Source organism: Bufo gargarizans, chromosome 5 (assembly GCF_014858855.1).
Source record: "Bufo gargarizans isolate SCDJY-AF-19 chromosome 5, ASM1485885v1, whole genome shotgun sequence".
In the NCBI taxonomy this organism is placed as follows: Eukaryota; Metazoa; Chordata; class Amphibia; order Anura; family Bufonidae; genus Bufo; species Bufo gargarizans.
In genome coordinates, this window is record NC_058084.1 from 378654287 (window position 1) to 378670230 (window position 15944).

The 15944-nt window shown below is 45.3% G+C and overlaps 1 protein-coding gene across 3 annotated transcripts in view; it reads left to right on the forward strand.

Annotated features, from left to right (window-relative positions):
• The window catches only part of ANO10 (anoctamin 10), a 240035-nt gene that overhangs the window by 48002 nt on the left and 176089 nt on the right, over window positions 1–15944 (forward strand). For all 3 annotated transcript variants that reach the window (XM_044294674.1, XM_044294676.1, XM_044294675.1), the window contains exons 9-11: window positions 9432–9614; window positions 11305–11496; window positions 12179–12307. In XM_044294674.1, coding sequence (XP_044150609.1) covers window positions 9432–9614; window positions 11305–11496; window positions 12179–12307 — 504 coding nt within the window. The remainder of the gene's footprint in view (window positions 1–9431; window positions 9615–11304; window positions 11497–12178; window positions 12308–15944) is intronic.

The following is a 15944-nucleotide window of genomic DNA, read 5'->3' on the forward strand; positions in this document are numbered from 1 at the left end:
GCATCATATAAAATAACCCCCGAGCCTGTGTTTTTACACAGTCAGCTGTTGCACGGCTCAGGGTAACCATCATGCTGCTGTGTATAAGGAAGGAATGAGGCTGGGCATCCTTCACCTACATTAGGCACTTTTACGTCACTTGAAGTGTATGTCTTTATTTTTTAGTTTTTCATGACACTATTGTTTTTGGTTGATCTTGTGGTGGGGGTACTTGTGATATCAGTTGTGAAGCATCTGGTCACTGCCAGGGAGGCTAGGTCTGTATGGAAATTTTAGTAGTACAGCTCTTTTTGTATACTGTACTATCATGCATTCCTCCATGATATGTAGTGGGTTATTTATTATATACAATTTATGCCTTTCTTTTGGCTTTCCAGTTTCTTATCCACCTGAATTCGTATTCCTGACTGGCAACTAAAGTCCACACGTTCCCTTTTAAATATCGCTAGAAACATTACTTGGCTCCCCTTTGTGTATAAGGAGACTTTCCAGGTAATAACTGTCCTATCTGGTTATCTCATCCGTATAACACTAGGGGGAGCTCTTCACATAGACTTCAGAAATACATACATTCAGGAGACGAGGACTGGATGTGCTTTCATGCAAGAAATTCTTCATAAATAGCTGCCTGCCGCGTTCGTTATATGTATACTCACCATGAATAATGTTTATCTGTATGTATATACACACATATATCATACCGGATGGTAATTATAAAGCATTATTTACAGCTTTGTCGCTGATTTGACCGTTCCTGTTAAGAACTTCCATCTGCATGGTTGGCCATCCATACAGATCTCCATAGAAAGCCAAGTATAGCACTTTCTTAGCATGTATATATGTATTTACTTCTCTTGTACGTATAGCGGCATCATATTCCAAAGCGCTTTACAGACATTAGCATCAAGCTGTCCCCAATGGGGCTCACAATCTAAATTCCCTATCAGTATGTCTTTGGAGTGTAGGAGGAAACCGGAGGAAACCCACGCAAACATGGGGAGAACATACAAGCTCCATGCAGATGTCATCCTTGGTCAGATTTGAACCTAGGACCCCAGTGCGGCAAGGAAACAGTGCTAACCACTGAGCTTAATTTCTAGTAATTTGCAAGAGTCACAGCATTCAAACCCCCTCTCATCAGACATTGATGACTTCCCAGCAGGAGATGGCTAAGAGATACTGCAATTATACCTTACCGTAATCTTCCTTGTTATTGGGCATCATGTATAAAAACTAGCTTAAAAGTGTTGGCCAGGAATATTATATTGATGGCCTATCCTCAGGTTAGGTTATCAATATCCGATCGGCGGGGATTAGAGTTGAGCGAACACCTGGATGTTCGGGTTCGAGAAGTTCGGCCGAACTTCCCGGAAATGTTTGGGTTCGGGATCCGAACCCGATCCGAACTTCGTCCCGAACCCGAACCCGAACCCCATTGAATTCAATGGGGACCCAAACTTTTCGGTACTAAAAAGGCTGTAAAACAGCCCAGGAAAGGGCTAGAGGGCTGCAAAAGGCAGCAACATGTAGGTAAATCCCCTGCAAACAAATGTGGATAGGGAAATGAATTAAAATAAAAATTAAATAAATAAAAATTAACCAAAATCAATTGGAGAGAGGTCCCATAGCAGAGAATCTGGCTTCACGTCACCCACCACTGGAACAGTCCATTCTCAGATATTTAGGCCCCGGCACCCAGGCAGAGGAGAGAGGTCCCGTAACAGAAAATCTGTCTTCATGTCAGCAGAGAATCAGTCTGCATGTCATAGCAGAGAATCAGGCTTCACGTCACCCACCACTGGAACAGTCCATTCTCAGATATTTAGGCTCCGGCACCCAGGCAGAGGAGAGAGGTCCCGTAACAGAGGATCTGGCTTCATGTCACCAGAGAATCAGTCTGCATGTCATAGCAGAGAATCAGGCTTCACGTCAGCCACCACTGCAACAGTCCATTGTCATAAATTTAGGCCAAGCACCCAGGCAGAGGAGAGAGGTCCCGTAACAGACAATCTGGCTTCATGTCAGCAGAGAATCAAGTCTTCATATCATAGCAGAGAATCAGGCTTCACGTCAGCCACCAATGCAACAGTCAATTGTCAGATATTTAGGCCCAGCACCCAGGCAGAGGAGAGAGGTCCCGTAACAGACAATCTGGCTTCATGTCAGCAGAGAATCAGTCTTCATATCATAGCAGAGAATCAGGCTTCACGTCAGCCACCAGTGCAACAGTCCATTGGCATATATTTAGGCCCAGCACCCAGGCAGAGGAGAGAGGTCCCGTAACAGACAATCTGGCTTCATGTCAGCAGAGAATTAGTCTGCATGTCATAGCAGAGAATCAGGCTTCACGTCACCCAACATTGGAACAGTCCATTGGCATATATTTAGGCCCCAGCACCCAGACAGAGGAGAGGTTCATTCAAATTTGGGTAGCCTCGCAATATAATGGTAAAATGAAAATAAAAATAGGATTGAATGAGGAAGTGCCCTGGAGTACAATAATATATGGTTAAGGGGAGGTAGTTAATGTCTAATCTGGACAAGGGACGGACAGGTCATGTGGGATCCATGCCTGGTTCATTTTTATGAACGTCAGTTTGTCCACATTGGCTGTAGACAGGCGGCTGCGTTTGTCTGTAATGACGCCCCCTGCCGTGCTGAATACACGTTCAGACAAAACGCTGGCCGCCGGGCAGCCAGCACCTCCAAGGCATAAAAGGCTAGCTCTGGCCACGTGGACAATTTAGAGACCCAGTAGTTGAATGGGGCCGAACAATCAGTCAGTCAGTATGTGGAGGGGTGTGCACACGTACTGTTCCACCATGTTAGTGAAATGTTGCCTCCTGCTAACACGTTGTGTATCAGGTGGTGGTGCAGTTAGCTGTGGCGTGTTGACAAAACTTTTCTACATCTCTGCCATGCTAACCCTGCCCTCAGAGGAGCTGGCCGTGACACAGCTGCCTTGGCGACCTCTTGCTCCTCCTCTGCCTTGGCCTTGGGCTTCCACTTGTTCCCCTGTGACATTTGGGAATTCTCTCAGTAGCGCGTCTACCAACGTGCGCTTGTACTCGCGCATCTTCCTATCACGCTCCAGTGCAGGAAGTAAGGTGGGCACATTGTCTTTGTAGCGTGGATCCAGCAGGGTGGCAACCCAGTAGTCCGCACACGTTAAAATGTGGGCAACTCTGCTGTCGTTGCGCAGGCACTGCAGCATGTAGTCGCTCATGTGTGCCAGGCTGCCCAGGGGTAAGGACAAGCTGTCCTCTGGGAGGCGTATCGTCATCGTCCTGCCTTTCCCCCCAGCCACGCACCAGTGATGGACCCGAGCTGCGTTGGGTGCCACCCCGCTGTGACCATGCTTCATCCTCATCCTCCTCCACCTCCTCCTCATCCTCGTCCTCCTCGTCCTCCAGTAGTGGGCCCTGGCTGGCCACATTTGTACCTGGCCTCTGCTGTTGCCAAAAACCTCCCTCTGAGTCACTTCGAAGAGACTGGCCTGAAAGTGCTAAAAATGACCCCTCTTCCTCCTCCTCCTCCTCCTCCTGGGCCACCTCCTCTTCCATCATCGCCCTAAGTGTTTCTCAAGGAGACATAGAAGTGGTATTGTAACGCTGATAACGGCATCATCGCCACTGGCCATGTTGGTGGAGTACTCGAAACAGCGCAACAGGGCACACAGGTCTCGCATGGAGGCCCAGTCATTGGTGGTGAAGTGGTGCTGTTCTGTAGTGCGACTGACCCGTGCGTGCTGCAGCTGAAACTCCACTATGGCCTGCTGCTGCTCGCACAGTCTGTCCAGCATGTGCAAGGTGGAGTCCCACCTGGTGGGCACGTCGCATATGAGGCGGTGAGCGGGAAGGCCGAAGTTACGCTGTAGCGCAGACAGGCGAGCAGCAGCAGGATGTTAACGCCGGAAGCGCGAACAGACGGCCCGCACTTTATGCAGCAGCTCTGACATGTCGGGGTAGTTGTGAATGAACTTCTGCACCACCAAATTCAGCACATGCGCCAAGCAAGGGATGTGTGTCAAACTGGCTAGTCCCAGAGCTGCAACGAGATTTCGCCCATTATCACACACCACCAGGCCGGGCTTGAGGCTCACCGGCAGCAACCACTCGTCGGTCTGTTGTTCTATACCCTGCCACAACTCCTGTGCGGTGTGGGGCCTGTCCCCCAAACATATGAGTTTCAGAATGGCCTGCTGACGTTTACCCCGGGCTGAGCTGAAGTTGGTGGTGAAGGTGTGTGGCTGACTAGATGAGCAGGTGGAAGAAGAGGAGGAGGAAGTCGAGTAGGAGGAGGTGGCAACAGGAGGCAAAGAATGTTGCCCTGTGATCCTTGGCGGCGGAAGGACGTGCGCCAAACAGCTCTCCGCCTGGGGCCCAGCTGCCACTACATTTACCCAGTGTGCAGTTAGGGAGATATAGCGTCCCTGGCCGTGCTTACTGGTCCACGTATCTGTGGTTAGGTGGACCTTGCCACAGATGGCGTTGCGCAGTGCACACTTGATTTTATCGGATACTTGGTTGTGCAGGGAAGGCACGGCTCTCTTGGAGAAGTAGTGCCGGCTGGGAACAACATACTGTGGGACAGCAAGCGACATGAGCTGTTTGAAGCTGTCTGTGTCCACCAGCCTAAATGACAGCATTTCATAGGCCAGTAGTTTAGAAATGCTGGCATTCAGGGCCAGGGATCGAGGGTGGCTAGGTGGGAATTTACGCTTTCTCTCAAATGTTTGTGAGATGGGGAGCTGAACGCTGCCGTGTGACATGGTTGAGACGCTTGGTGACGGAGGTGGTGGTGGTGTTGGTGGTACATCCCCTGTTTGCTGGGCGGCAGGTGCCAACGTTCCTCCAGAGGCGGAGAAAGAGGCCGAGGCGGCAGCAGCAGAAGAGGCCGAGGCGGCAGCAGCAGAAGAGGTAGCAGGGGGAGCCTGAGTGACTTCCTTGGTTTTAAGGTGTTTACTACACTGCAGTTCATGCTTTGCATGCAGGTGCCTGGTCATGCAGGTTGTGCTCAGGTTCAGAACGTTAATGCCTCGCTTCAGGCTCTGATGGCACAGCGTGCAAACCACTCGGGTCTTGTCGTCAGCACATTGTTTGAAGAAGTGCCATGCCAGGGAACTCCTTGAAGCTGCCTTTGGGGTGCTCGGTCCCAGATGGCGGCGGTCAGTAGCAGGCGGAGTCTCTTGGCGGCGGGTGTTCTGCTTTTGCCCACTGCTCCCTCTTTTGCTACGCTGTTGGCTCGGTCTCACCACTGACTCTTCCTCCGAACTGTGAAAGTCAGTGGCACGACCTTCATTCCATGTGGGGTCTAGGACCTCATCGTCCCCTGCATCGTCTTCCACCCAGTCTTGATCCCTGACCTCCTGTTCAGTCTGCACACTGCAAAAAGACGCAGCAGTTGGCACCTGTGTTTCGTCATCATCAGCGACATGCTGAGGTGGTATTCCCATGTCCTCATCATCAGGAAACATAAGTGGTTGTGCGTCAGTGCATCCTATGTCTTTCACCGCTGGGGAAGGGCTAGGTGGATGCCCTTGGGAAACCCTGCCAGCGGAGTCTTCAAACAGCATAAGAGACTGCTGCATAAATTGAGGCTGAGACAGTTTCCCTGGTATGCATGGGGGTGATGTGACAGACTGATGGGGTTGGTTTTCAGGCGCCATCTGTGCGCTTTCTGCAGAAGACTGGGTGGGAGATAATGTGAACGTGCTGGATCCACTGTCGGCCACCCAATTGACTAATGCCTGTACCTGCTCAGGCCTTACCATCCTTAGAACGGCATTGGGCCCCACCATATATCGCTGTAAATTCTGGCGGCTACTGGGACCTGAGGTAGTTGGTACACTAGGACGTGTGGATGTGGCAGAACGGCCACGTCCTCTCCCAGCACCAGAGGGTCCACTAACACCACAACGACCATGTCCACGTCCGCGTCCCTTACTAGATGTTTTCCTCATTGTTATCGTTCACCACAACAACAAAAATATTATTTGGCCCAATGTATTGTATTCAAATTCAGCTGAATATAAATTTGAGGCCTAGTATTTAGGCGTTGGGTGACCGGTATAGATTTACTGACAGAATTAGACTTGGAAATGCACAGTAGCGTGTGTGTGAAGTTATTCTGAATGACCTTATGTGCACCTTGAATATTATATACCCTTTTAGGGATAGATTTCAAATAGCTCTGATATAGCAGAAACCACTAAATTATGAAATTGCTAAATTGGGAATTGTATTTCAACCCAGAACAAAAAATGTGCTTTGACGGACACTAAATAACTTGCCCAGCCACAACAGTACAGCGGTAACGACAGATTTAGCGGGATATAAATTTGAGGCCTAGTATTTAGGCGCTGGGTGACCGGTATGGATTTACTGACAGAATTAGACTGGGATATGGCCAAAAAATAACCACACTATTGCTGGTTAAATGCACTTGGTGTGACAGCTTGACCAACCACACTACTGAGGGTTAAATGCACTTGGTGACGGGCGCAGCTTTCCTCTGATGTAGTATATGGCCAAAAAATGAACAGACTATTGCTGGCTAAATGCACTTGGTGTGACAGCTTGACCAACCACACTACTGAGGGTTAAATGCACTTGGTGACAGGCGCAGCTTGCCCCTGATGTAGTATATGGCCAAAAAATGAACAGACTATTGCTGGCTAAATGCACTTGGTGTGACAGCTTGACCAACCACACTACAAAGGGTTAAATGCACTTGGTGACGGGCGCAGCTTGCCCCTGATGTAGTATATGGCCAAAAAATGAACAGACTATTGCTGGCTAAATGCACTTGGTGTGACAGCTTGACCAACCACACTACAAAGGGTTAAATGCACTTGGTGACGGCGCAGCTTGCCCCTGATGTAGTATATGGCCAAAAAATGAACAGACTATTGCTGGCTAAATGCACTTGGTGTGACAGCTTGACCAACCACACTACAAAGGGTTAAATGCACTTGGTGACGGCGCAGCTTGCCCCTGATGTAGTATATGGCCAAAAAATAAACAGACTATTGCTGGTTAAATGCACTTGGTGTGACAGCTTCACCCTGATGTAGGCTTTAGCCAAAAAACAACCACACCATTGAGGGTTAAATGCACTTGGTCGAAGCTTGTGCTGGCGCACCACAAGACACAAAATGGCCGCCGATCACCCCAGAAAAAAGTGACTGACAAACGGTCTGGGCAGCCTAAAAACAGTGAGCAATTGAATTTCAGCAGCTCAATGATGCACAGCTGCAGATCGATCGATTAATCAAGTCCTTTGGAGGAGTTAATCTGCCTAATCTCGCCCTACTGTCGCAGCCGCAACCTCTCCCTACGCTAATCAGAGCAGAGTGACGGGCGGCGCTATGTGACTCCAGCTTAAATAGAGGCTGGGTCACATGGTGCTCTGGCCAATCACAGCCATGCCAATAGTAGGCATGGCTGTGACGGCCTCTTGGGGCAAGTAGTATGACGCTTGTTGATTGGCTGCTTTGCAGCCTTTCAAAAAGCGTCAAGAAAGCGTCACAAAAGCGCCAAGAAAGCGACGAACACAGAACCCGGACTTTTATGAAAATGTCCGGGTTCGGGTCCGTGTCACGGACACCCCAAAATTCGGTACGAACCCGAACTATACAATTCGAGTTCGCTCATCCCTAGCGGGGATATGACTCCTGGCGACCCCACGACCAGCTGTTTGAAGAGGCCGCAGCGCTCACCGGAGCTAAGGTGAGCACCGCGACCTCTTCACAGCTTACCAAGCACAGAGCTGTACATTGTATAGCGGCTGTGCTTGGTATCACAGCTCAGCCCCGTTCACTTCTATGGGCCTGAGCTGCACCTAAGACACGTGACCGATGAAGTGACGCCACTGGCCTAGGAAGAGCCTCTTTTGAACAGCTGATCGGCGGCAGTCAGACCGCCATTGATCTTAATCAATATCAAATTCCAGGATAGCCCCTTTAATTTGAGGTTTAACTTTTTTGGGAAATTTTTTTATCAGATTGTATTAGTTTTTATTCAGTTACAAAAGCTCCAGGCTGTAACATTTATGGATAGGCCATCAGTTTTTGATCACTGGGGGTTCGACCTCTGGGACCGCCACCGATCAACATAATGAAGGGGCCACCGCCATACAAGTGCTTGTTTCTACTGCCAGTGAGAATTTACAGCAAAAACTTAAACGCCCAAATGCTAGTCAGTCTTCAGCAGAGTCAACAGCCTGAATAAATACACAGATGTCCATTTAGAGTAGTAGTCCCTAACATCTTGGCTTGAGTTCTGAATTGGAAAAGGATATACCGTACAGTCGCACTTAGGTAAACCATACTGTTTTCAAGCCTTGAACAACCATGTTATTAGTGGAGATAATACTGTGTATATTTGTATATTTTGAGCCCAGCAAAAATGCAGAGAACCTCTAATTAGATCCTTCATGTGATAAAAATCATCCTCAAAACGTTGCCTTCTTGGGTTTATGGACAAGCGAAAATTCTAATTTCAAACAACTAAGCGTAGGTCCACATGGGGGATTTTGTCCTAGACAAAATTCTCTGTGTTTCCCATGGCAGAAACCACTGCGCTGTGCTGCAGTTTCTGCTGTGAAATTTCATGCATGAATGGAGTTAAACCGCGAGCAGGCTTCGGGTGGATCTGTACAGTCTTGATGGCAAATAAACCTCGGCCGCATGGACTGCAGTGCGGCCTCCCATTGAAAACAATGGGTGCACAGATTCGGCCCGCTTTTCGGAACCGAATCTGCACTGAAACCTGCACCCAATATCCTACGGCTGAACCTACCCAGACAGTATGATGGCCCGGTGGTTGGTCCTAGGTCTGAATCCAACCAGTGTCAACATCTGCATGCTTTTATGTTCTCCCCATGTTTGTGTGGATTTTCTCCCTTATTTTAAAGACATGCTGATGGGGAACTTGGATTGTGAGCTCCACTGGGGACAGTTGGGGAAAAGTTCTGTAAAGTGCTGTGGCATATGTTGGCGCTATATAAATAATACATTAAAATAAACTGAACCCAAGTTTCTATGGGCCTTAGTGTCTATGGGACAGTTTTGATACCTGTTCACTCTCCATATATTGGAGGAGATGTTGTTCTTGTTGGAGTGAGGGTCTTGCAATTGATATGTCACCTAAACACATTCTAGGTGATATATCTGACCACTGGAATCCCACTGATCTCTAGCACAGGGGTCTGTCATTGTGCAGTGAGGAAGAGTTTGAAAGGAACAGCGGGCGAATATGTCCACTGCAGATGAGTTCAAAGACAGTAGGACTGATGGAGATTGCTCGGCTGTCTTCATCCATCCTATAGACTTTGAATGGAGTGGCAGCCTGCGTGGACACTTTTTTTTGATTGTGGAAACCAAGAAGTTTGTTCTGCTTTATCTTATTTCTTGTCTCTTTACTGTGCAGAGCTTGGCCACATTACTTATCACCTCTCAGATCCTTAACCAGTTTGTGGAGTCTTTACTTCCTTACTGGATGCAGAAGAGGCACAAAACACAAATCGAAAAGAAAGTCAAATTATTGAAGGTGGACACAGATTTCACTTTGTTGGAGCAAGTTCACCTTGAAAAAGAAATGGACACATACCTGGTAAGTACCTCAACGGTTGACCACACAGATCACAATGTATTTGTACAGTGTATTGAATTAACTCCATAGTAATAGAGACACTTGGGGTCTTTTAAAGGAAACCTGTCAACATGAAATGCAGTGCAATCTGCAGGCGCTAGATCAGGAGACGCTGAGCAGATTGATATATAGTTGTGTGTGTGAAAATTTAGTATAAGGTCTCATGTACATGAACGTCTCCATTTTGTGGTCCACAAACTTTGGATCCACAAAATATGGATGCCGGCAACGCACATTACGCAATTTTCTCACTACAGTCAGTAAAAATGCCTATTCTTGACAACAGATGGACAAGAATAGGACATGTTCTATAATTTGCAGAACTGCCGCACGGATGCAAACAGCACATGGAGGACATGTGCGATCTGCAAAAAGTTTTGTTTGTGTGCATGAGGCCTAACGTGTATTTTATTCATTTAAAGGGGTTTACCAGGCTTCTAGTAATGATGACCTTTCCTCAGGAGAGGTCATCATTACCTAATCGGTAGGGGCCTGACATCCCTCATACCCTTGATCTTCTGATTCCTGAAGCCTCTGGTGCTGGAACTAGTGCTTAAAATGGAACAGGAAGCACAGCTCCATTCAAAGTGTACAGCTAGCATTCATTTCAGTGGTTGCTCAACTCCAGTGACCCAGCCTGACCACTAAACTTTGAACGCTGAGATCGGAGGAGCCATTTGTTCTTTGTTATAGCCTTGTTTTGAGACATATGTATTAGTAAAGTACATTTCTTCATCCACCTTGTCCTGGAAGTCTGCACCTGGAACATGTTCTTATCTGTGGTTTCCATCGATGGTCTCCTTGTATTCCTGTGTCTGAGGGCTCTGGTGAGGTCAGCCCCTTGAGGATTACAACACCGTTGGCCTTCTTCCTTGGAATGTTCTTCAATAGTGCGCCCGTTCCAGCATTAAGAGTTAAGCCTACATACCGTAATCTCCTTTTCCTGCAATAGTTGCAACATACTCACCAAGTATAACAATGATATGATGTTCTTGTTTATCTAGGCCGTTATACTTCCCTAGTAGTCACAGCGTTTCTCCAACATAGTACTTAGAGTAGAACCCCACCACTTTCACACTAGTCATAGTTGGTCATACTCCCTCAAGTCAACAGTCAGTCACAACAAGACTCCATTTCCAGTAGTGTTGATAGCATGGCTAACCCCTACCTCCCTTGTTCACCAAGGTGACACTGTAGCACACCCCATGCCCCGTTTTCATACCCAGTATTGACAACAAGTTCTCACCTCCCACACTCCTCTGCAAAGTGCCCTCTGCAATCAGGAAACTACATATGAGCAGCCTATTGCTGGCCACTGTGAGAAGCTTCCTACATTGGAGTATATCGGGAGGTCATTATGTGACTGATTCTGCCATGAGAGATGGAGCTTAATGCTTTCAGTGCCTGCTTTATCACCCATGAATTCAGCACCCAACCACCAGAGGACTAAACAGCAGGGTGCAGAATTCAGTCAACAGGTCCAAATTTCAATTTCTACTTTCCTATGTGATGTGACACTTACCCAGCAGGCAGAAGAGTTGAGCGCAGGAGATTTTGCAAGGCGTATGTCGATAGCAGTTGTGACTGAGGTTGCTTTTATACTTTTATAATCTTTGTGTAACATCTTGTATATTGTATTTTATGTTTTTAGGGAACATTTGATGATTACTTGGAGTTATTCCTATTGTTTGGATATGTCAGCCTCTTCTCATGTGTGTATCCGCTTGCAGCCCTTCTTGCTGTACTTAACAATGTGACTGAACTGTACTCAGACGCTTTAAAAATGTGCCGCGTGTTCAAGCGTCCTTTTGCTGTGCCTTCCTCAAGCATTGGAGTATGGATGGTAAATATTCACACTTTTACTATTTGTTACTTTTAATTAGCTTTTTGTGCTTCTCATCTAAACATTATACTAGAAGGCCCTGAAACTTCTTATTGATTCCTTTAGCTGTAGATTTTAACGCTAGGACAGTTTACTGACAGAAGGTGCCCTCTTAATTGCAGCATTATCTTCCATATTTCCTATTATCTTTTCATTTTATGACCTGTCATTTGGCCAACGTCTCTCAAAAATATCCTACATTTTGCAAACAGCACCTTTAGCTGAATATTTTTGTAATTGTATTAAATAAAAAGTATAGTATAGCCACTGAGATATTTTAAATAAAATGTATCTTTATAGCGCCTCGCTGAGGTGGACACACATGTTCGATTCCATCCTTTTATTGCCACCAGCCCTATGTTATGTTAGGAACATAGGAGGAACACAAGGAGCATTTGGAGCAATGAATGGGGACATCTTTGGATCATGTAGCTTTGTTAGAAAAAGATTGGCATGTACTATACTGTAGGATGTCTGATTTTAATGTTTTACATTATGGGAAATGCCCTTTAAGGGGTATGATCACCTTAAAAAGTGCTTTAAAATATAAACCTATGCATTATACAACTTTGCAAATCGTTGTTTGTAAAGGATACCTGGCATTCTGGTTTATTGAGTCTGCATTATTTGTGCTCTCTTTTAGTTGGCATTTGAAACCATGGGGATTATAGCAGTAGTCACCAACTGTACCCTTCTTGGGATGTCATCACAAGTTCATTCCATGTTTCAGGACTCAAAACTCGACCTCTTTTTGACAGTGACAGCCATAGAGGTACTGTGTATTTCTCCCTTTTTTGTTTTGTTACCTTTATTGCCTTATACTCAGTAATAGCATACGAGTTGTGTTCTGTGACACGCATTTACTTCAGGAAAGATTAACCTCTGTGAGATAAGAACATTTTGTTACCCGTTTGTGTCCATGTTTGTCCCCACTGGGTACTTTATAGCAGTAATCAGAGCTGGTTTTGCTTGTGTATTCAACACGATATGACAAGCCAAGGGCTGAAAAGGTTTGAAGGTGAAAGGCACTTTCCAGTGCCTGTAATGTGCTTAGGGCGTTCGCTCCTTCTCCTATTCATCTTGACAGGTCATACCAAAAATTGTTTATTAGACTGAGACAATAAATCAAGGAGGAAGCACCATAGAGGATAAAAAAAACTCTTAACTGTTCTCGACAGATTTATTTGCCCTTTTCAACGTTTTTTTTTCCCCCCCTTAAAGGAACACTTCTATCAAAAGGGGCTATTTTTGTATTTGTATATATAGGTATATATTATTATATTTTTTGTATTTTTACTTTTTTATTTTGTCAGTACTATCCTGTATAAAGTTAAATACAAAATATTGTCCTTTAAAAGCAGTAATATTAGAAAGATATGAGCCCTCAGTGGGAGAGCAAGTAATATCAGTTTATGACTCTGCTGCATGGGGAAGGGTTTATCTGCAAGGTAATCCTAATTCGTAGTAGGAGGAACACGAGAATAACTGAAAGAGTGACAGCTCTTTTCTTCTCTTGATAGGTCTAGATTAATATACAACAGAGCCCTGAACAGCCATACTACTGGAATAGTATTGAGGATTTCTAGTTGAATCATTACCTCGGATTGGGCCCTGGCCTGATTGATAGTCTGAAAGTGTTAAGTAGGACTCACAGTCATGTTAAAAGTTCAGACAAAGAGGAAGTTAAAGACTTTTGATAGTGACTAGTAAACATGCAGTGACTTTAAAAATCATATCCAGGAATCCAAGTTTGTCCGACTGATATATATTTTTAATGCAGGTTCTGAATGCTGTGAAACGAGTCATACCCACTTTACTGATTTCCCCCCCCCCCCCCCAACCGCTCCCATCCCGCTGCTACTAGGGTCCACCACCAGTCTCTGCTTCCTAGCCCCTCTAGATATGTAGGAAATGACAGCTCAGCCAATCATTGACTGCACCCACCCCAACAAGTGATTGGTTAAGCAAATGTAGAGGGACCAGGAAGCACAGACCAATGGGGACCTGGGAATTATTGGAAAAGGAATGGCCGCTAATTGATGAGGTATGACACTTTTTTCACAGTATTGTAAGCATGTTTGAAGGGGTTGGCCACTTACTGGCTACTTGTGACCAATGTGCATGTAAGGTGACTATATGATACTTACTAATATAGCCTTTGTTAATTTTCTTTGCTGTTTGCTTTATTTTTTAAATCGTGCCCCATTGTTGGGCAAATCCTCTGTGCTATCTGCATAGGAGACCTGTCCTTAAGATGGCCGCTGATGGAGATGGAATACACGCCATCTGCCATCTGTACATGCAATGTTGGGAATTTTGTGTAGGTGTAGTGTATTATAATGGAGGCGAAGGAAGGATTTGTCTGGTCACATGACCCTCGATCATCAGCCATTTTATGCACAGGATCTCTGTGTGATCAGCACAAAAAACTTAGCCAATAAGGAAGAATACCTTATGAAATATAGGAAATGGCAAAGATTATCAAAAACGATATTATTTATTGCCATGTAGTCAACTTAAAAACACACTGTTCAAGAGTAGCCAGAAAGTGGCCAACCCCTTTAAGAAAAAAAAATATCAGCCACAAAACCCCTTTTTTTAAAAAAAAATTAAATCTGTATACATGGACGGTATTTAAAATAGTGTAGCAGTGAGTAGCCTTAGTAAGAATGAAATTCAAGGGGTTTGTTCACTTTGAACAACACGTTATGGTTGGAAAAGTCTCCCGATGATAAGCAGGTCTCTAGGTGCCCCATTGCTGCGCCCCCTATCAATTAGCTGTTTGTTTCGGAGCCTGGCACCAAGTATTCTGTTTTTCTGCGGCACCGCCAGAGATGCTCTTTCTAGCCACTCTCTATTAGTTGAGGATTTTGAATCGAACACACACTTCTATTAAAGGTGTTGCCCAGGACAGGCCATCACTAGCTGATCAGTGAGGTTCCTACGCCCCACATATCTGCCAGTCAGCTCTTTGGGTGTAGCTCTGTTGCCATAAGTTGGTGCTGGGACTACACAGCTCCGTCAACCTTGTTGTAGAGGAAACTCATTAACAGAGCGCTGCTCCCATTGAAATCAATGGGAGCAGCTCTGTACAAATGAGCTCCTTCCACTACAAGCTTGACGGTGCTGTGTAGTTTCGGTGATGACTTCTATCAGCTGAGGATAGACCATCACTTACTAAAGGCTGGACAACCCCTTTAACTTATAGTTGCATTATAGAGTTTTAAGATTTTTTTATTTTAACCAGAGAATGTCTTGTTAAATTCAAATTTTTATTACACAATAAATAGTATTGGGGACATTTACTAAAACCGCTTGATACGCCTAAGTTATGTAGAGGCGCCAGCCGCGACATAACTTAGGCTCATGATCCGGCGCCCATTCAGCAAGGTTAAATCTACACCAGCTTCCTTGCTGGTGTAGATTTAAGTAATTTTCAAAGCCAAAAACAGGTATAGAAAATGATGAATGAGATGGGCCTGCCGGTCTGCCCTCTTCCCTGCCCACGGAACTCGAGAAAAGAGGCATAAGTGGCGTACACTGGGAAGAAGGCGCAGATTTTGCCGCAAAGCACCTTTGCAACAAAATCTGTGCATTAAATACTCCAAAAAGTGGCATGTCTTCCCATATATATATATATATATATATATATATATATATATATATATATATAGTATTAATTGTGACGAGTTATCTATCAGCTTGTCACAAGAATGTAGACGGTGACAGACCTTTGTGATGATCCTTGGAATGAATTAAGTGCATCATTTTGCCACGGAGGAAATTCAAGTGTTTGCAATCTGTGCTAAGTGTTATTCTGGCCGCCTGAGCAATTTTGGAGTGACTGTAGCAAGATGGATTTTTTTGAAATGCAGTGTCGATATGGAACTGTCATGGCCACTTAAACACCATTCCTTTGTGTACTGAAGGGGATGAGGAGTTTAAGAGATGACTGCATAGAAATTACATGGACTCTTAATCTGAGTGACCTTCCTGTAACAGGAAAATATTTTGGTAAGAAAATTAAAGTAAAATGGTTTATCTAATTTGTTCCTACATTGATACAATAGTCTGTTTTCTGGATTATAAGGTTCTACGGTTAAGTTTAAAGAGGTTGTTTATGATTTTAATATTGATGGTCTTTCCTCAAGATAGGCCATCAATATTTGATCGGCAACTCCCTATTGATCATCTGTTTCCTATTTCAATATACTCTCAAAAAATTAAAATAAACAGTGATGGTCAGTTCGCAGTGTTCGCCAGCGAACACTGCGAACTGGCCATCACTGTTTATTTAATCTTTGAGAGTATATTGAGCTACTAATCGTGGTAGTGACATTTTTTCAGTTAGCATATACTAGTTGCTAGCTTTTCCCATCCTAGGGCTCTCAGGAGGTTCCTGATACGGG